The 22268-nt window shown below is 47.8% G+C and overlaps 1 protein-coding gene across 7 annotated transcripts in view; it reads left to right on the top strand.

Annotated features, from left to right (window-relative positions):
* The window catches only part of Garnl3 (GTPase activating Rap/RanGAP domain like 3), a 161596-nt gene that overhangs the window by 88645 nt on the left and 50683 nt on the right, over window positions 1–22268 (top strand). For 6 of the 7 annotated variants that reach the window (XM_050155232.1, XM_050155231.1, XM_050155230.1 and 3 more), the window contains 7 exons: window positions 376–475; window positions 3060–3178; window positions 8107–8171; window positions 9211–9274; window positions 13110–13136; window positions 19061–19136; window positions 19782–19880. In XM_050155232.1, the coding sequence (XP_050011189.1) occupies window positions 376–475; window positions 3060–3178; window positions 8107–8171; window positions 9211–9274; window positions 13110–13136; window positions 19061–19136; window positions 19782–19880 (550 nt within the window). The other variant, XM_050155233.1, reaches the window with a different exon arrangement.

Genomic DNA, 22268 nt, shown 5'->3' with positions numbered 1-22268 from the left:
GTAAGATGCTAAGAAATGTCCCCTGGGTGCAGTGTGCTGGTGGTAGAGTGGTGAGAACCGGTGCCCTGGGGACAGTAGTTCCCATTTATTGGGATTCCATAGGCCAGAGGAAAGAAAGGCTTTACACTGCTGTTAGAACTGGGTCCGCTTGTCCTTATTCCTGCACCCTGCAGGCTTCTGGAATGTCTCTTTGATGTGACTTTGTCCCACATGTCACTGCTAGTGAGAGCATGTGGTTACAGCCTTTATGTGTATGCTTTTAATGGTGACTTCCCTTCCCCCCCCCCCCCCGGTTCTTTGGCTTCCGGTCTACTGCTGGCTTCGTGTTCATTCTCTAAGTACACCTTTTAACAACACAGCTTTGTTCCATTGCAGAACGCGGCTGCTCTGCCAGGCACTTGGCGAAGAACAGACGTGCACTTAGAAAACCCAGAGTACCACACCCGATGGTATTTCAAGTATTTCTTAGGACAAGGTAATTACGCCTTCCTGGCAGCTGGGGGAAGAAGTGATGCTCAAAACTGCATGATCTCCAACACCCTGCACGAGTGGAGTGACAGTGTCAGGGCAGATCACATCAGGGACCGTGACGAGCATTGTAGTTGAAGGCTAAACTCGGAGCTTTCTTGACGGGGGCTACTGTTTGGGAGGAGTGTTGTGGGGCTGGGTTTTGTTGTTGGGGATTTTTGTTTGTTTGTTGGACTCGGTTTTGGTGGAGGGGTTGGGTTTTTCTCATCACAGGGTTTCTGTGTGTAGCCCTGGCTGTCCTGGAACTTGTTCCGTTCCTGGCCTCGAACTCCAGGATCTGTCTGCCTCTGCACGTTGCACTGCCACTGGCTTGTTGTTTTAAGCCTGGTAAAATGGGGACTTAGCTCATCTCGTCTTTGAGAGATAAGAATTTTTCAGGATGGAAAAGGCTTTAACTTAGCAAGGTCAGTACACACCTGTGTGAGCTGTAAGTGTCTCGTTTGAGACTGTGAAGGACAGCAGCGGTTTCCCTGGCAGATTTTGGCCATAGGACTGTGGCTGTACCACATTCGCTCACCAGTGACATGGATACAGGCTCCACCTGCTGTCTGGTGGGCAGTGCACATCGCAGAGGGGTACAGTGCAAAATGAGCCCGTCCCCTGACCTCATGGAGCCTGCAGAATGGGTTTGTAACATGATTCTGCTCTCGCTAACCCAAGGACTTGGACGTGGCTTCACTGTCTGTAAAGCGCAGCTATTTCTAGTCCTTCCCTCGAGGTCTGAGCAAAGCTTCCAATGAGATTGCAGAAATAACACATAAGTCAGTGCCTGACACATGCCAGGAGTTCAGTCGCTCATAGATTTTAGACTACATTTAGAGAGAACACATGGAAAGACAGAAAACAGGTGTGTTGCTAATGAGAGGGGGCTGGGAATGGAGGGAAAAACTCATGTGGGAGGTGAAATGTCAGAGAAACTCAATGAGACATCCAGTGTAAAGCATGGTTGATGCAGGATGGCCTTCTGTGCACTGTGAATATATATTCTTCCCTTTAATAAGAACCTGCTTTGGCCTGTGGCAGGATAGAATATAGTTAGGCGGGAGATTCAAGCAGAGAGAGAGAAGGCAGGGTGAGAGAGATGCCAGTGAGCCACCTATAGAACAAGATACCAGAACACCTAAGGAAACACCACAGCCACATGGTGACATACAGACTGTTAGGAATGGGTTAATTTACAGGTGAGAGCTAGGCAATAGTGCCCTAAGCCATCAGCCAAACAATATATTAATATTAGCCTCTGAGTGATTGATAATTCTATAAGGTTGCTGGTCCAGCGGGCGAGAGAAACTAATCCAGTGAGCCCAGGCAACACAGAGAAAAACCTCTGGCTACACATGATTCTCAAGCCAGGGAATGAGAGGCTCAGAGGGTAAGAGCAAGGGGAATTACTCTGCGACTTGACAACCTGATCTCAAATCCCCAGGCCCATGTAAAATATCTGGGAATGGCTGAGCATTCCTGTAACACAGCACTGGAGAGACAAAGACAGGTGGATCCTGGTGGCTCTCTGGCCCTGCCTGAAGACAGCAAAGCTGAAAGCAATGAAGGAAGACAGTATCTCCCTTTGGCTTCCTAAGTCACAGACAAGCATGCACACCCATACACACATACATAGCAGTGTGCTGCACACGGGAAAGAAAAACTGTTGCAGTATTATTCTAAAAGGTTAAAGTTCAGGTGTGGCCAGGCATGGTTTGCGTAGGTGGGTGGGAAATATAGAAGCATTTATAAAGAAGGAAATGTGCCAGCCATCTTCCCCAGGGCTGTGCCCAGAGCGCCCACAGCATTGGCTTTTCAGCAGAAGGGTTGCTGTGAGTTTGAACGCCAGCAGCATTCAAAGAGGTAATGCATAACCTACCTCAAACTGGTTTAAACAAGAAAGAAATGAACAAAGTTTGAGGCCAACATAGTCTACGTAACAAGCTATAGATGAGCCAGGGAAAGCCCTGTGGTTGGTGGTGTCAAGAGTTCAGTGATACTAGAAACCCAGGCCCTTTTTCTTTTTCTGCTTCCCTACTATTGGTCTGATGACTTTGCCCTCCTTATGACCACAAAAGGCTGCAGTAGCAGACATCACTTGACACTGCAACATCCGGGGGTGGGGGGCATCTTTCCAGAAGGCAGATTTCTCATCCTGTCTCAGCTAACACTGAATAACAGACTTGTTTCTGAGCTTGTTGCTGGTGAAGGGAAGTGGGCACACAGTGGTCAGGTCCTACCCACGCCAGTCTTAGGATAGCAGGGCACACAGTGGTCAGGTCCTACCCACACCAGTTTTAGGATAGCTGCTAGTGTGGGCACTGGTCACTGCTGGCAAAGGGAAGTGGGCACAGAGTGGTCAGTTCCTGCCCACGCCAGTCTTAGGAAGGCTGCTCGTGTGGGCACTGGCCACTGCTGGCGAAGGGAAGTGGGCACACAGTTAGTGGTCAGTTCCTGCCCACGCCAGTCTTGGGATGACTGCTCGTGTGGGCACTGGCCACTGCTGGCTGAAGGAACTAGCTGGGTTTTCACCAGCTACTCTTCTCCAGTCCATCAGAACTACATTGGAAACGATGCGGAGAAGAGCCCCTTCTTCTTGTCTGTGACCCTTTCTGACCAGAACAATCAGCGTGTCCCTCAGTACCGTGCAATTCTGTGGCGGAAAACAGTGAGTATCTGACCTGCACTTAGACTCTGGTATCTCCTGTTCAGCACGTGCCTGGAGGGCCTTATTCAAAGTCCGGTTAGCCCGTTGTCAAGTGGTTCCCCTCACTGTAGATAATTCAGAATGTCATTATTCTGAGCTGGGACCACCAAGCCTAATGGTAACAGCAGCTTCTCCCCATCTCTAAGCCGCAGTCAGACACAACCACTTCCTAAGTCTTGGCCTCAGGGGAATGGCAGTGGGTTTATAGAGTGCATTAGTTCAATAGCCTTATCTACTACACTTGGGGTTGTAGTGGTAGTAGTATGTTCACTTTTGTTTGCGGGCTGGAGGGGAGGACATGGAGGGGCTGGTTTGTTTGTTTTTGTTTTGGGGGACAGTCTCATATAGCCTGGGTTATCTTCAGACTCACTTTGTAGTTGAGGATGACCTTGAACTTCTAGTCCTCCTCTCTCTTAACTCCTGAGTGATGGGGTTATGTACCACCATACCTGTGTATAATGTTGTAGGGATCAAACCCGGGCTTCACACATGCTAGGCTCTGCCACCTGAGTCACATCCTCAGCCCTAGTTTTGTTTGTTCTTTTTTTTTTTTTTTTTGGTTTTGGTTTTGGTTTTTTGAGACAGGGTTTCTCTGTGGCTTTGGAGCCTGTCCTGGAACTACCTCTGTAGACCAGGCTGGTCTCGAACTCACAGAGATCCGCCTGCCTCTGCCTCCCGAGTGCTGGGATTAAAGGCATGCGCCACCATCGTCCGGCTTATTTATTGTTTTGTTTGTTGGGATAGGATCTAACTTTGTATTTGTGAACTTGCTATGTTGACCAAGTTGGCTGCAAACTTTACAATCCTCCTGCCTCAGTCACCCGAGTATTGGGCTTTTAGGAGTACACCACCACACCCAACTGACCCTAGCTATTTTTTAATTACATTTTTTGTAATTTTATGTGTATGAGTGTTTTGTCTGCATGTACATCCGTGTGCCGTATGTGTGCCTGATGCCCAGGGGTCTCAGAAGAGGGCACCCGATTCCCTGGAACTGCAGTGATGGGTGAGTATAAGCAATCATATGGGTGCTGGGAACCAAATCTGGGTCCTCTAGAGGAACAGTTACTGCTCTGAACCACTGAGCTGTCTCTTCAGGCCCCGACCCGAGCTATTTTTAATAATTAAATCTGTGGACTAACCTACCTTTTAGTTATATTGGAAGAACAGAATATTATTATCTGGCTATAGCCCCTATGGTGTCCCCATCTCTCCAGCTTGCTCAGCCAACACCAGTGTCCAGCTGCACTAATGGAATTTGTCTTAGATTTCATATTTTCCTTATGTGCTTTTATTGTCTACTTGCTACTCTGATTCAGAAATTTGTTTTCTAGTAATTCTTATATTTGGTTTTTTTAATAAGTTTTTCCCATTATTCTCTTCTTTTCATATTATTTTCTAGGACATTTTACACAGACAATATGATACCCTGGTAAAAGCATATACACATACTCACACCCCTGCACACCTACATGCACACATACACATATATCAATAGGGTAACAAATTTAAATGACCTAAAAAGAAGGGCTGGGGATAAGACTGTTGATAGGGTGATTGCCCAGCATGCATGAAATCGTGTGTTCAGTCCCCAGCATTGCGTAAACCAGGTGTGGTGGCGCATGCCCGTAATCCCAACACTTGGGAATCAGAGGCAGGAGAATCAAGAGTTAAAAGTTATCCTCATTTACATAATTAAAGTTTGAGGTCATCTTGGGATATGATACTCTATATCACAAAGAAAAAAATTTCTAGGAACAACTACTATTCAACAAATTATGATTAGGCACTTCGAAAGTAGTGAGCTAAAACAGTAAAGAATAAAACCTAACGTTTATTGTGTTCTTACTATAGTCTCGAGCTTCCTAATGCTGTGACCCTTGGATACACTTCCTCATCTCCCGGTGACCCCTAACCTAAAATTCTTTGTTGCTACTTCATGGCTGTAATTTTGCTACTGTTATAAATCGTAACCTTTTACAATTTCCGATGGTCTCAGGCAAACCCTGTGAAAGAGTCATTAGACCCCCGAAGGGGTCACGACCCACAGTTGAGAACCACTATGCTAGATTAATTTCTTAACTCCCCAAACCGTAATACCTGCTCTTGCAATTGCAGAAGTTAAATGCCAGGGCCAAAGTCCCTCCCAGTCGATGACAGACTGGGTGTATCCCAGGGCCCAGTGGCCACGGTATCACTACTGTACATAGTGAATTCTATATGTAGTCTCTGACTCACTGTGTCCTCCTTCGATGTCCCCACCATGTGGCAGAATGCCTGGCACATATGCACAGCTCGGGAAGTAAATGGCACCAGACCTAGCTTAACATCTCTGGATGCTGCTGCTTCCGTTTAAGTAAACTTGTATAGTATTTTCAGAAGTTGTCTTGTTTTGAAGCAGATTTGGGGTAAAAATCTTTTCTGTGTTGCTCGTGAGCTTATTTCCAGCAGAGGCGTGTTCATAACAGGGGACCTTAGTGGGATCAAGGTTTACAGGGACAGGTACTTTCCAAGACTCAAAAGAGCTGGAAGGACCAACACATCTTCTCCCCATGCCACCACCATAGCTGGGGCCATCAGCCTGCTGCCAGCGCAGCTATGTGACAAGCAGAGCCATGAACAGGTCTAGGAGACCCTGGCGTGTGTGTGCCCAGTTTCTGGAATGCCTGCATTGTAGTCTCTGCCAATTGTTCCCCTGGTGACAAATAACTGTGCTTTCATTCAGAGCCCCTGTCTTCTGAACCAGGCAGGTGAGTGTCCTCTTTGGGAAGACCATCGTCTTTTCCCTCTCCCTGCTCCTCTAGCGATTGATAGGTAGGTGCATGAGGAGAAGGTTGAGGTCTCATGGCAGCAGAACACACTTGAGTTAGGGGTTAACATATAGAATGAGTTATGTACAGTGGGGTGCGTGCCCCATTCCCAGGTTATTTTAGTATTTTTGTGACATACTCTCATATGACCTTTGGGATAGAGTTGGTCCTTTCTGCTTTTTTAGGTCAGGGAAAGCTCGTGTTCCTGAAGTCTGTGGGTCTTGCTGTTTTTCCTTGCGTGTGGCCCAAGCTCTGGTCCCTGCTAGCCTCTGGACCTCAGCTCTACAGCTTACCCCAGGCCTCACCCCTGCAAGCCATGGCCTTAGGTCCATATCTGTTCTTTTGCCAGGCATCCACGCTGGCAGCTCCTACGCTTCACCTTGTCTCTACAGGTGCCACGTGGGCTTTAGCTCCTGTGAGAGGTCCTGCCCAGGAAGCAGCTTCTTGCCCCATTGCTGTACGCGCCTACAGGGCTCTCTTGGGTATCTCTGAAGTGTTTTCCTGTGCCCTCATGGCCTCCCTCTCCTATTTAACTTCCTTCCCACCTCTTCTGACTTCCAGGGATGAATTTACTTGATATCTTCCTTCTTGACAGCCACCTACATCCTTACCTTAGATGGTTGCTGGATACTGAGCAAGGGCAGGCAGGCAGGACAAACGCAGGGGAAACCTGGCTTATTTCCGTTTCTGAAGGAGTTGTCTGTATTACATATAGACTGTGGTCAGCACCCTGAAGGTGACAAAGCTAATGAAGATGCTGAGACCCCTGAAGATGAGGTCAGGGAGATCTTCCGCATGGAGATCCGAAGGGTAAATGCTGTAAGCACAGGCAAACTAGAAGGGGAAGCTGGAGAACAGTCTAGGCAGAAGGAACAAGAGTTAACAAAGTAGTATTTCCTGGAGCTGCTCTTGGCCACCATTAGAGAAGCATAGACTTGACATTTAAGCTCCAAAACATTGTGAAAGCTGCCAAGAGCTGGCCATTGGGAACATTAATCCCACTGAGAGAGTGTCCGTGCCTCCATCTAAATCCTCTCCTGTAGCTGCTAAACGTGTGGGCCAACAGCAGGGTAAGTTTTGCTCATAGCTACAAATGGAAATATTGAAGGGGAGAAAATTAAAATCAGAATTATCAGCAGAAGCCAGTTACTACATTCCTGTAACTTTAGGCTGGCACTGAAGGCTGTGGGAAGTTCTTGTCCAGCCCCCCACACCCACAAGCCCGTGCTGTCTAAAGGCAGCTATAAGACCAACCAAACACATAACCCTTCTGCAAGTAGTCTTTCTGTATGTCTGTGCTTGGTTTTTGAGGTGTTGGGAATGGAGCCAGGATAACGCACGCTCTAGGCTAGTGAGTATCCCCACTACTGTACGGATGTTGTCTGAACACGTGGGGAAGATTTTTATATAGAAACAATTTCAGACTCACTGTAGAAATTCCACCCAGAAAACACAGCAGGCACAAAGAGGAGGATCAAAGTCTTCTGCTCAGAGAAGTTATAATATCTCCTTCTGGGAGATTCTACACATGCATGTTGGCAGGTGAACACACATGTGCATGCATGCATACATCCATTGTTAATACAAACCAGGTCATGTCCAGCCTGTACTTCTGAATTTGCACAGTGCTCACCTCTGGTTGCCTGGTATGTGCAGATACAGGCCTCCACCTAGGGCATTTGATGTTTCTACCAGAAAATACAGAGTGGTTTTATTTAAATATTGACTCTAGAAAGCTGCAAACAGGAGATGGGAAAAGAGCTGTGCCAGATTGTAGTGAAGAAAACCTCAAGTCCACAGCCCCTGGCTCCTCTCCACATAGTTACTCATGAAGATACCATTGTCAGCTCCCACAAGCTGTACTGGGCTTGTCTCTTGAACAACTGTCTTTGGCTCAGCTGTCCACCATGGTACCAAGATTCGAGGCCTGGTGTGTTGAGTTCTGCTCAGAACCAAAAGTTTGTATGAGAGAGAGGGGTGCCGACAGCCAGAGTAGTGAGAAAGAACAGGCGTGGTTTTACCACAGCGACTGGGTGAGGCTCTTCAGACTCATCACTGATGGTGCTTTACTTCTTCCAGGGTACGCAAAAAATATGCCTTCCTTACAGTCCCACCAAGACACTGTCTGTGAAGTCCATCTTAAGGTGAGTTCTCACAGACCGTCAGAGGCCCATGCGTGTGGACTGCATGGTCCTGGGATCCTTGCGCAATCGCTTTCCTTGACTGGCATGCCAGGCATTCCCTCCTAGAGTCTCCAAGGCAGCCCCAGAGAGCAGGACAAATGATAAAACAGAGTAAGGCCAGGGTTTCCAGTGGTGGCTGAGCTTCCCTCTGTGCTGTGCCCTTTGCCTGCCGCGTGTTTGTTTTCCTTGTGCTTGCTTGGATACTTCAGGTTTAGAAAGAAAATCCAGAAATCTTTTCCTTTCATTTTTATACTTTGAAATAGAAACCCAGATGTCAGCAAAGGCTTCCGGGGGGGAGGGTGCCTTATTCACTGAATAAGCGAGTGAAGGGATTGGAACATCTGGCTTCTGCCCCTGTTTCCCACCTCCCTCTCAAATCTCTCCCAGACCTGGGGAAAGCTGCCACTCAGATGGAGCCTGTCACTCTGTCCCCAACTAAGATATTGCATCCTAATGACAGTAGCCTCTTTGTCAGACACTGTGCTGAATGCTTCCCAGCATCTGCTCACTGACTCTAACTCGGCTGCATGAAGTCCATCTGTGGTTGCCTCCATTCCCCTAAGAGGACTCAGGCCTCAGAGAGCAGGAGAGACTGCAGAGCTAGTTAACTGCAGGGTTTAAACTAGGTGTCTCTGACTCTGGGACTCGGCAGTAAAGGGTGTCGTAGACATATGAAATTGTCAATAACAGAACAATAAATAAGTCAGTAGCAATCTGGGAGAATAGGAGGACAGAAGGATGCCTGACGCTGCCGTCCGTGATGACTGCCGCGCTCTCCTGCATGGCTGTCCTGAAGGGACAGTTACCCATGGCAGTTGGTGACGTTCACGGAGTCGCACACCATTCCTTCACTTGCTGATCTGCGTTTTCAGTGTCAGGCCCTTCAGAGAATCCACCATGATTCTTCTAGACAACACTGTCTATTTCTCCAGAGAACTGCACTTACTCCCTCATGCTTCAGCTCCCACCTCACTGAATCACTCTGTTTGCTCTGTTTCAGTGCCATGAACCTGGACAAGTTTGAAAAAGGCCCTCGGGAAATCTTTCACCCAGAGATACAAAAGGTAAAGGAAGCTGTGGCTTCATAGCAATGCGTGGACTCAGTCTCACCTTGCTAGGATGGTAGGGCAGGCTGGTCTGCCCAGAGAGAAGGAAGTGTGGTGTCATGATGAGGGTCAGAGAGGTGTGTGTGTGTGTGTGTGTGTGTGTGTGGAGAGAGAGAGAGAGAGAGAGAGAGAGAGAGAGAGAGAGAGAGAGAGAGAGAGCGCAGTTGTACCTTCATCGTGCAGCTGTAACTCATTTAGCTCTGAAATTTTAGAACTGTGGCCATCCTCCCTAGGATGCCAGCCAGCAGAGCAAAGCTGAGCTTCCAGGAGGTGGGCTGTGCCCACCTAGATGACACGGAAGAAGCTTGAGAGGCAGCTTGAGCTGTGTCCAGGAGGCAGCAGGGTCTGTAAGCAGAGTGAGGTGGATGAGTTCATTTGCGGGGGGTACCTCAGATGAGATGTGGAGGACTGAGCAGACCATAAACAGTTATTTTCTGTATCCCTTAAAGGTAAGCTTTGAACTGAGGTCATCGTTGCTAAACCCGGACGTACAGAGTGGAATGTCCTCATGCCTTTATAAAATTTATAAAATACTATTTGTTTGACCACCAGGACAGCATGGTAGAAGGAAAGAAATGATTTCTGCAAGTCACTGATTTCCACATGCGTGTCAAAGCACTGTGTGCATCTGCACACACAGACACATGCTAAATAAATAAATAAACAAGTATTTGTGCCCTGCAAGAATAAACTCAGCAAAATTTAGTGTGTTAGGTTCAACTAAGCAAATTTAAGATACACTATGCCTAAAGTGACTTTGGAAACCTTAAGAACAAATTAGAAGTATAAATACATCTTTACTGCTTCATTGTACAACTTAGATTTTTTTTTTATAAAAAAGACAGGATCTCACCATAAAGTCCAGGCTACCCTAGAACTCACTTTATAAACCAGGCTGACCTCAAGCTCACGTCCTTCCTGCCTTAGCCCCAGCAGTGCTGAGAGCATGGTGCCTGGGAATGATCCCCACTCTGAAGACCCCACCCCAGAGTCCTGGAGGGGCAGCCCTGTGGTGTGCTGTGTGTCAGCTGCTGTGCTAGCCCACCCCAGCTGCCTTCCCTCCCACAGAGTAACAGATGACCAGACAGGAGTCGGCAGTACCTGCGACTGACGTCACCATTCTGTGCCTATGGAAAAGCTGTTTCATGCTCTCCTATAGCTGTGTACCCCCTTACCGAGGAACACTCATGAGCCTCCCTGGGCCTGAGTATGAGGCCCAGTCCTAAAAGTCACGCTGTCAGAGCTGCCCCAGCTTCTGCACATTACTGCTAGGAGCTCTTCACAGTCACAGAATCCATACAGTGAGTGGAAGCTGAACCAGCCTCATTATGAGAAGGAAGGGGGCTGGTCCTATTAGAACACTGTCCCTCTGCTTCTGCTTGCTAGGATGCAGTGACGTTTTTCTTGACCAGATTCCTTCCAGAAGCAATGTGTATGATTAAGTTGGCTTTAAGTAAGTGGAAAGTGGGATCTCTGTGTTTTCTTCCTGCCTCTCTATCACCTTGAATCCTAGACAGCTGTAGATGGATTTCCTGGCGACCAGAGATTGTATAAGAATCTACAGTTGTCGATGACTTTCCTGGTGACCAGGGATTGTATAAACATCTACAAAACTAAATCTGAATGTTCAAAGCATGTCTAAGACCTTAAGTATATATAACATTGTGCCCTCTTAAATCTAATATTTGTTTTTGTTTTGTTGTTGTTGGTTCTTATGGGTTTTTTTGGGTTTTGACACAGGGTTTCTTTATGTAGCCTTTGCTGTCCTGGAGCTTTCTCTATAGACCAGGCTGGCCTTGAACTCACAGAAATCCACCTCCCCCCTGCCTCCTGAGTGCTAGGATTAAAGATGTGCACCACCACTGCCTGGCAAATACTTGTTTTTTGAAAACTTAATATTAGCTACAAACTGATGCTTAAAATCAAAATTCCATAAAACAATAGCAGGGATTGGCACTAGTTTGAAGAATGATTTCAGATGCCCAAAGCCACCTGAAAGCAGTAGTCAGCATCCGTGATCACAGCACACCAGCAGCAGGAGGAAAGGCAGAGATGGGAAAATCTTCAGAAGCCCGTGGATCAGCTTAGCTTGCTGCACACAGTGGAAACCAGTAAGATACCCGATGCCAGACAGTGTGGAAAACAAGAGCCAACATCACAGATTGTCTTCTGACATACACGCATGACCTGTGACACACATGTCTCCCACCATACATACATCCAAACACACACACACACAAACATGTACACACAGACACAAAGAAAAACAACATCACTAGGACTTTATTAAGAAACACCATTACTGACATAAAATTAGACCTTTAAGGCTAAAATTACAAACTAGGAAACAACAAAAAGAGACCTAGTTGGTCCTCATAAATCCAGAAATGAATTTTTAAAACTCTGACTGCTGTCAAATAGACATTGGTCCACCCCGATGCCTGGCAGGAGCACCCACTTCTAAGTGCATGTAATCCAAACCAAAGAAGATACAAAGGAAATGTGGCCTGGCAGCCAGTGGCATCCCTCCTGCCACCAGGGCTGAATGTTGGGCCCCTGGGGACTCCCATAGCCTGCCCGCCAAGGCAAGCCCTAACCAGGCCTGGGACAGTAGCAAAGTGCCCAGTCCTGACACTGCCAGACTAAAGGCCGCTGGGAAGCTCCTGGTGTCTTATTCACCATGACTGTGTACTTGCAGGTGTCAGAAGAACCAGGCCACATGACCTTACCCCATGCTCTGCTGAATTCCTTACCTGTCATTCTGGAATGACTAGGCTGCAAACTATGGAAAAGAGGATCTTGCAATAAAGTGTGTAATGACGTGCAAATAAGAAGTGTGTCTAAAAGTATAAAACACATGGCAGTTTTATTTTTTCCCCGGATTCAAAAAAACAGTGATGACTGCATTCCAAACAAAAGAGCCCTTGTGTCAGAAATGATGGAGAGCTTTGTGTGCCTCATGTACTTCTTTAGGAATGTTTAGCTTCCCAGGTGACAAGGAGGGTGAGGGCCCCTCAGCCTCTTCCTTCTCTTTCCTGGCCCTCCTGGCCATTCTCATGGCTGCCATGGCTTGACTGGAGCCACCTCCCCACCTCCACACACCCAGTGACCTCTGTTGGAGTCCTTGGCCTTGGTGTCTGCTTGCCCACTTCTTCCGAAGTTCATTGTGAAGTAACTGAGTGTGAAAACCTGTTTGCCTGGTGTCCCCCACGCTCATTCTGTCACTCTCCATAGTGGCCTGCACAGGGCAAGAGAGTGGGTGAGGAATAGACCCAGTAGGTCAAATGATTTGTACACAACACAGTTGTAGCAGCAGAGCAAGGTCTCAAAGCCAGGACTCTTTAGGGTCACCACTGCTCCTGCTGACCCAGGAGAGGGTCTCTTCAGGGCAGCTGACCTAGTGTGAGGCAAGCAATGAGACGCAACGGACCAATTCGTTGACCTTCCTGTCTGCCTTTGGCTCTGGTGTTCAGGTCTCTAGTTCTCAGCTGTGTCTCCTTACCAAAGGTATGCTTTCCTGTAGCAGTGAGTGTGCTTGATTCAGGGAGGCTGAGCAGCAGTTAGTATCCTATTCCAGAGGTTTTCTGAGAGATGGATGGCCCAACCAGGATTTTGTTTTCAGTTGTTTACTTTTTTTGTTTTTCCTTAAAGAGAGATCCCATAACCAACTTCTGTTCTTTCCAAAATGTCATAGCATCAAATCGTGAGTATGTAAAGCTTGGCGTTCTCAGAGAACCAAAATCCAGTCATCACCACAATATATAAATGTAACTTGTGAAACTTTCCTTGACAGGACTTGCTGGTTCTGGAAGAGCAAGAGGTGAGTAGTCTTATCAGCGGATCTGTCCCCTGCCCCTTAGCAGCCAGTGCCGTCCCTTCACTGTGAGTACAGCCTCTTCTCTGTGAGCACAGCCCCTACTCTGTGAACGCAGCCCTTTCTCTGTGAGCTTCATTGTGAGCGCTGCCCCTTCTCTGTGAGCACAGCCCCTTCACTGTGAATGCAGCCTTCTCATTGAGTCATACCTTGGTCATCTGCAGTGTGGGCTTATACTCACAGAGGCCTTTCTGAAGGGGCTGTCCAAGGTCTCCTTCAGAACTTTCCGTACAGCTATCTATAGACCAGTGTACTTAAATCTGCATAATGTATGAATGCAGTGTAAAGAGGGGCTCATTTCCATTCAACTAGGATGTCTGTGCCTTAGCCACGCATTTTACTGCACTAGATGCCAAAGAGATCTGCATGCTTCATTTCGTTACCCCCAGTGTGTGTGTGTGTGTGTGTGTGTGTGTGTGTGTGTGTGTGTCATGGAAATAACTGAGTAAGGAACTGGTGGCTTGTGCATATTATCCGTAACAGAAATGAAAATATCATTTGTCTGGTTGCTTGGGTCAAACTTAGTAAAGTCCTAACTCTTCCATTTCTGATACCCCAAGTCTAATCTATCTCTTCACCTAGCTGACATAGCTGTATAGAATCTCCTGAGCTCAAATGTCTCAGTGGCTTTGGCACAGCCACTTCAGCCTGTTGACAACACCCACTTCATCTCTGGACTTCACTGTACAGGCCAGATCTCTATTTCTCAATTTTGTCTCCTTATCCCTTATGACTTGGAGGGGCGAGCAGAGGCACCATCCATCAGAGCCTTTCTGAGAGATGGTGGCCAAGCCTTCCCATTTAATCGTGCAGTTTCTCATCTAGAATCAGTAGGGAACACTGACCTTGGTTCTAGTCCATCCTAGTAATAAACTATGAGTTGTGATGATGGGCAGGAAAAACAGAAAACAGAACTTCATATGGAACACTGATAATGAAGTTGGTGACCTGTGCTCATGACGGCACAGACAGCCATCCCCACAAGAGATGTGGGGCTCTATGTTGTAGTACACGCAAGGGGGAACCAGTGAGCTGCAAGCAGGTGGACCCCTATGAGTACAGAGACTGTCTCAGCTTGGGTTACTATTGCTGTGATGAAACACAATGACCAGAAGTAGATTGGGGCGGAAAGGGTTTAGTTGGCTTATGCTTCCACATCGCTGTTCATCATTGAAGGAACTCAAACAGGGCCAGTACCTGGAGGTGAGAGCTGATGTAGAGGCCACAGAGAGCTGTTATTGGCTTGCTCGACCTGCTTTCGTATAGAACCCAGGATCACCAGCCCAGGGATATTCCCACCCACAGTGGGCTGAGCCCTCCCCAATCAATCACTAATTAAGAAAATGCCCAGCCAGATTACAAAGGCATTTTCTCGGGTTGAAGCTCCCTCCTTTCAGGCGACTTTAGCTGTGTCAAGCTGACATAACGCTAGCCAGGACACTGTCCCGGCATCAGTATCCGGGAACCAGCAGGGCTGTTTTGAATAAGGCCATCCTTTCTTAGTGCCAGCAATTTGTCTGGATTCACTGGGAGTTTCTGCTCAGACTTCCCTTTTTACAGAAGGGATATGATTTAGAGAATTAATTCCGTAGATAAAGTTAGAACTAGGGGCTGGACAAGTGGCTCAGCAGTTAAGGGCACGCAGGGCAGGTTCAGTTCCTAGCACCAACACAGTGGCTCACAACCATCTATAACTCCAGTTCCAATACCCTCTTCAGGCCTCCACAGGCACCAAGCACACATGTATATATGCAGGCAAACATGTATGCACATAAAATAAACATAAAATAGATCTTTTTTAAATTTAGAAATAGTTTAACTTCCAAACAAATAGAAATGACAAATGTGCCTGTTTCTGTGCTTGAGCAGGACCGTTGTCCTGAGGAGACCAGTGCCTATACTCTCCAGCAGGCAGCTCCCTCCAGGGGCCCAGACTGAACTTGGGACCTGGAAAACTCCCTACAGCCCTCAAAATGCTGTTAGGATCCAGTAGTCCCCAATCAAACTACCTCTTCTAAAGTATGAAACAGCTCATTATGTTGACCGACACCCTGGTTTTTGAAAACAGATGAATGTTTTCTGCTCATTGTGGGCATCATTCGGGAAGCCTCAGCTACCAGATTATTTCAGGAGAGTCCTAGAATGTTTAAGAACTTAAAACAACACCAGCCTTCCTGGAATGTTCCTGAAGCAGAAAGTTCTATACAATTTCTCATTTAAACTGGGTCTCCCTGGAGACAGCAGAGAAGAGAGATGCAGGCCAGGGCCATCGTGGCAAACCTGGAGTCATGCTCTCCTTGTAAGTGGCCTAGGAGACTGGAAATCTCTGTATGCCAGGGAACCTGGGCAGTCCCCGTCCTGCACCCTCCACGCCCTAAGACTTTGCGCTGCCTGAGCCTGGCTAGGATAACGTGTCTTACAAACCCAGCCCCTCCAAGGCCTCAGCCAGGGTACTGGTAGCACGCTGCCAGCCTCACAACAGCCCCGTGAAATTGTATAAAGTTTTGGCTACTGACATGAAGGCCCCATCTCTGCCCGTGCTCTCAGCTTTGCTCAGTACAGGCCTGTCCTGGGAACACTATGTGCTATTGGCAAGAACTGTGGTCAAAAGTCAGGAGGCCTAGATCCCAGCTCTAGTCTGCTGCTCACTTATGACCAGTCTTGGGCAAGTCTCTTCTTCCCTGGACGTCCATGTCTGTGTGCTGTGGGCTCTTTTTGGTCCTAATGAGCTGCTAGTTCTCCTAGTCCTTCTGCCCTGTGCTTACTGTCTATCGGATCAGTTGAACCTGATCCTGGGCCGCCTAGAAGCCTCCCAGTTTGTTCTTTGTCCACTGGTTCTCAGTCTGTTTCCGGGACAGCAGCAAGAACATCTCACGGGAACCTTTTTGATGCAAACTTCCAAGCCAGATACCAGACCTAGTGAGCTGGAAACACTGGACCGTGAACCAATCATCTTCTAGCAACCCCTCCAGGGCTCCCGATGCCTGGAGGCCAAGTTTGGAGGACCATTGCTTCAGACGTTTTGTGATTGCTCCAAAAGGGCTATCTGCTAGACTACAGATTTCTGTGGGTGCTTTTGTTGTTGTGGTGGTGGTGGTGGTTTTGGTTTTTCAAGACAGGGTTTCTCTGTAGCTTTGGAGCCTGTTGTCCTGGAATTCACTCTGTAGACCGGGTTGGCCTTGAACTCACAGAGATCCACCTGCCTCTGCCTCCTGAGTGCTGGGATGAAAAGCATGCGCCACCATCACCTAGTTATGGGTGCTTTTTAAGAGGGAGCAAGAACAGAAGAGGTGCCTCCATCTTGGAGACACATGATTACTGTCATTTCTCCAGAATAAGGAAGAAAAGTGATGGCCATAGAAACCTGAATAGGTAGAGGTCCCCGATGAAACTGCAGAGATTGGGGCTGGAGGGTTAGCCCAGTGATTAAGAGTATGCTGTTCTTCATGGAGCCCGAGTTTGGTTCCCAGCGCCCACTCAGGCAACCCGTACTACCTCCTGTAACTCCAGCTTCAGGGGTCCCCCACCTCAGGCAACCCATACTACCTCCTGTAACTCCAGCTTCAGGGGTCCCCCACCTCTGGCCTCCATGAACACCTGAAGTCATGTGCACACACTGCCACACACACAACTTAAAACAAAAAAGTAAGCCTTTAAAAAAAATCTCCCCCAAAAAATTAGCCAAAAGATGGCCAGTGGGGAAAAAGCAAGTGCTTTCTGTCCACCTTTGCTGTTTTCCTTGCTCCTTATGCAGTCACTACGCCACATTTGTCCCCAGCCCTGTGCTTGCTCTGCAAACTCAATACTAATTAAAGTCTGGGGTCATCTTCCAGCAACTCAGGCTCCAGTGAGAAACAGAGACATGTACTAGATAAGAATTATAGTGGGGGCTGGGCAATGGTGGCACACATTTTTAATCCCAGCCCTGGGAGGCAGAGGCAGAGGCAGGTGAATCTCTGTGAGTTCAAGGCCAGTCTGGTCTACAGAGTGAGTTCCAGGACAACCAGGGCTACACAGAGAAACCAAGTCTTGGAGGAAAAAATTATAGTGGGATAATGGCATAAAGGGTGAATGGTGGCAGTGGTAGGTGACCTCTCTGGAAATTGCTGTTGGAGCTGAGGCTCGTCTGCTGGGTAAGAGTTCTGGGTATAGGGGTGAGGTAGCAATGCCCTCCCTACTTCTGTGTCTGTACAAAGTCACTGAAGGGCATGTACCTATTTGCCAGGTGTATTAGGGAGAGAAAGGTTTTGAAGCACAGCCTCAGGCTTGGATTTTCAGATTCTTTTCTTTTTCTTCTTTTCATAAGTATATGTGTGTGCAGTGTGCGCATGTTTGTGCATGTTTGGGTATATGTGCACTTACATATAGATGCCTTGGGTTGACGTCAGCACTCATCCACTATCCCTCTTCTACCTTATTCATTAAGTTGGGATCTCCTAGTCAAATACAAAGCTCCCTAAACCATTCACTTTTGCTAGCCAACTTGCTCTGGGGATCCCCTAACTCTCTGCATTTCTGGGCTCGGAAGGCAGGCACCTTGTCATACCTAGCACACATCCATGTGGGTTCTGGGGATCTGGATTCCAGTTCTCTTGCATGTGTGGTGAACACTTCAATCACTGAGCCATCAACAGGCTGGGTTTTCAGAGTCTTAATTTTACCACTCCACTTCTGAGTCCTGGTGTTCTTCCTTGACCTCCCACCCCTGGCCCCATTGGCTAGTACTCTAGATCACTCGCACCTTGACTGACCAACACCCGGAATCCTTCGCCTAGTGGCAGGTCAGTCGGCCTTGTAATGCTGATGTTCTTCTAGCAATGGGCTTTTATTATTATGTAATGCAGGCACACACAGAAGTATAGAGAGTGACATAAAAATCCCTGCCCAGATTAGGACAAAATCATTAAGAACACAGAGTGGAGGGGCCAGAGAGATGGCTCAGCAATTAAGAACTTGTACTGCTCGTGCAGAGAACTCAGGTTTGGTTCCCAGTGCTCACATCCAGCAGCTCATGCTGCCTGTAACTCCAGCTCCAAGGAGCCCAGTGCCCTCTTCTGCAGGCACATGGACTTGTGTGATGCATAGAACCACCACATACATATATGATAATGAATTGTGGCCACACGTAACAAACACATAAGTAATAACCGAGTCTTTAAAGAGTAACAGCTGCCCATCTACTTTCTGCCCCTGACTCCATTCCTCTGTCGTCTTCTCTTCCCTGAAGGAGCTTCCATCATACGTTGGTGTTGGTCCTTTCTGCAGGGTCGGATTCTATGAGTCCTCTGCAGAGCTGAGAATCATAAGCTCAAACTGGGAATAGCCCTGCTTGTTTGGCTTGCTTTGTCTTTCATTTGCACATCTGTGACTTGTTCAGATTAAACATCTTCAGGAGTGGGGGCGAGCTTTTCATATAAATTGCCCACAATTTCCATATCTATTTCTAGAAGAGCCTACCAGACTTTAGTCTAAGATTGTTATGTTTGGCTCTGAGTTACAATTAGCTCCCCTAGTCTTCTGGAAACTGTTGCTGACGGGTGGATCAGAATGTGGTGCCAGACCCATGGCCATTTGTCATCAGTACCCTGCTGCCCCTGCACGGGCTTAGAATCCTCCTGATGTCAGCAATAATGAAATTACAGCTGAACTGGTAGAGAAATGGATCGCCTCACCTGCTAGCTATTTTGTAAGCTTCAGAAAAATGAGAGTCTCTTGCTAACAATGGTCAGTCGGGGCCAATGGGAAGAAGGACTCCCCCAAGAGTCCACTCAGGCGACTGCACTGATCCTAAATGCAAACACCGTACCTTAAAACTCTGTGTGCTTCAGTGATAAAATTAACTTGCATGTCTTTTGCTGTCTCATTGTAAGGGCTCTGTGAATTTCAAATTCGGGGTTCTTTTTGCCAAAGATGGACAACTTACAGACGACGAGATGTTCAGCAATGGTGAGCAGCCCCTCCCCACCCCTGCTGAGGGAGACCCTGCCCTTCCCCTCACCCCTGCTGACAGAGACCCTGCTCTTCACCTCACCCCTGCTGACAGAGACCCTGCTCTTCACCTCACCCCTGCTGAGGGAGACCCTGCCCTTCCCCTCACCCCTGCTGACAGAGACCCTGCTCTTTGCTGCTTTCCTGCAGCCGAAACTGAATATGTGGTTGGGCTGGCATCTCCAATCCCAGGAGGTGGCTTACAGAGTTTCCTAAGGACCAGTTTCATTTGTTTGCCAAGTATTTTCCTGATCACCTGACGTCTACGGGTCCCTGCAATGGGCCCTGGGGAACACAGCTGGGAGGGGAGGAGACCCACATGAATTTGGAGAATCTGGTTCTACAGAGTGCAAGGTCTTTCCTCGCTGGTTCTGGTTGAGTGACTGTAAAGACAGTTTCCTCTCCCTGTATTTGTACCTTTCATGTTACAGCCCTGTTTATCACTGGGCAAAGCATAGTAGTACCTGGTTCCTCCCTCGGCCTCCTCATGGCCCCTGTGTGGAAGGTGATGTGACCTCATGTTTTGACACTGCACATCAACACCGCCTCACTGTCCATTGACCAGAGATCAATGCTTTTCTCATCCCTTGCCTTTTCTTGCAGAAATTGGAAGTGAAGCTTTTCAAAAATTTTTGAATCTCCTCGGAGACACCATTACTCTAAAGGGCTGGACAGGCTACCGTGGCGGTCTGGACACCAAAAGTAAGCTTGCCCCTTGTTGGAATTAGTAAAATTCTGTTACTTGAGGGTCATCCCCAGTGTGACATGGGTCACTGGGCATGATCGTCAACTCCACTGACTTTATAAGACCTGTAGGATGCACCAGGAGATATGATCAATAAACACATAAAGTCATGTGCAAATGAATGGCATTTCCATCAAGGAAGGATCATCTGTTGTGGAATCTCATAAGGCTATACCGCCTGGTATCATATATTATCATATTATATCATATCATATATATCACCTGCTACCACTGTGGTTCCCCGCATCAAGATACACTTACAACGCAAGACTCAGTTGTCCCATAGCTATATTTACCAATGAGCACCATGTGTTCCAAGACCCTGCTGGTCTCTGCGGTCAGTATGCTTAAAGCAGCATGGTCCCTGTCTATGCATAAAGCCAACAGTCCCCTGGGCAGCACAGGCGGCACACGGGTAACGGTTATGAAATCGCTTGGCAGTCACTGCTCACAGGAATCAGGAGCCACAGAGAGTGCCACAGGCACTCTGCCGAGTCTGGGGAGTAGAACACTTCTCCGAGGGAACCAGGGAGTGATGAGTGGGAACAGTTGGAGTCTTGAGGAAAGAATTCCAAACAGGGAACATCTGTGAAGTCCCTGCGGCAGGAGAGAACATGGTGTGCTATTCTAGAAACTAAGAGAATATCTTTCTGGCTGGAAGGAGCAGAGGGACCACGAAGGTTACAATACAGACTAGAGAAGGGAAGGGATGGCCCTGTAGGGAGTTTGAAGTCCCCTTGTATGTCACTGAGTAGGAGAATAGTGAGGTCCCTTAGGGCAGACCTGAAGGGAGCAGGCCAGGGAGCCATTGGAGAAGCAGATTCCACAGTCTGAATGAGGGTGAGGGGGATGACAATGACTGTCGTGGCTGCTGGAGACAAGTGCACATTCCAGAGCCTCTGAGGTAGAGATCACCGGATCCCATGATGATGGAGAAGGGGGATGAAGAGGAACGAGTCTCACTGCTTGCCGGCCTTCTGGCCTGAAGTGGCTGATGGAGAGAGATCTCGGGGATTTGAAGGGGAGACTTGGAAAGGTAGGAGGGGATGAAGAGAGACTAGATGGCAAGTTTGGACTTGAGTCGCTTAGGTTGGCATCTATCTGAGGCTTCTGTGTTTGTAGTTTCGTTTGCTCACCGGTCAAGCCCACAGAAAGCCAGGCGGGTGGTACAGTGCTCCTCTGCCTAAAAGTGACAGTCTCCAGGCCAGGTAGCCTGACTGTCTGGGAGCCTGTCTTCCTGGAAGTCCCCACAAACTCAGCATGAAAGCAATGCATGAGGACTGCCATGGAAATGCCTCTGGTCCCAGTTCAGAGGTGGAATGTGCCACCAGCCTCCCTCTGTCAATCTCCTGTATGTGATGGGCTCCTGAGCTCAGCACCATGGTTGGCTCTCAGCCTCACTGTGGTGGTCCTGACCACCATCTACTGAGCTGTCTCATAGCCCAGCTCTCCTGCTAGGTTAGCACTTTTCAGGGACCATCTTTCTGAGTCTTCCCTGCATGCCTGAGAGCTAGATACTACTGTCCTCATTTTCAAATTAAGAAACAGGATCAGAGTGTGCCCCTTACTCCACAACCTCTCCAGCAAAGGCTATCATTGGTGTTTTTGATTTTAGCCATTCTGACAGGTGTAAGATGGTATCTCAAAGTTCTTTTAATTTGCATTTCCCTGATCACCAAGGAGGATGAGCATGACCTGTTGAAATAAGGAGCGGCGGGGCTGCGTCCCCAACACCCTGGCCGCTTGGCTAGCTTATGCCCGAAATAACAACACACAAACTGTATTCAGTTAAACACTGCTTGGCCCATGAACTCTAGCCCTTACAGGCTAATTCTCGCACCTGGACTAGCCCATTTCTAATCATCTGTGTAAGCACCCCAAGGTGCGCTTACCGGGAAGATTCTAGCCTCCGTCCATGCTGTCCGGGAGCAGAGCAGAGTCTGACCTCACTTCCTCTTCCGCCCAGCATCCTATTCTGTTTATTCCACCCACCTATGTTCTAAGCTATGAGGCCAAGCAGTTGGTTTATTATAATTAACCAATTACCTTCCTCCATCAATGACCTTAAGTGTCTTTTGGCCATTTCAATTTCTTCTGGTGAGAATTCTCTGTTCAGTTCAGTGCCCCATTTTTTAATTGGGTTAATTAGCTTTTTAAAGTCTAGTTTCTTGAGTTCTTTATATATTTTGGAGATCAGGCCTTTGTCTGTTGTAGGGTTGGTAAAGATAGAATAAGCATGGGATGAAACCGGACTCCCTGAACGTGCAGACAATGAAGGCTGATGAGAAGCCAAGGACAATGGCACTAGGTTTCAACCCTAATACATGAACTGGCTGTGTGGGAGC

This window comes from Alexandromys fortis, unplaced genomic scaffold, assembly GCF_014885135.2.
Source record: "Alexandromys fortis isolate MF-2015 unplaced genomic scaffold, M_Fortis_MF-2015_v1.1 scaffold_72, whole genome shotgun sequence".
Classification (NCBI taxonomy): domain Eukaryota; kingdom Metazoa; phylum Chordata; class Mammalia; order Rodentia; family Cricetidae; genus Alexandromys; species Alexandromys fortis.
The sequence above is the reverse complement of the archived record's forward strand: the minus strand, read 5'-3'. Positions and strand labels throughout refer to the sequence as shown.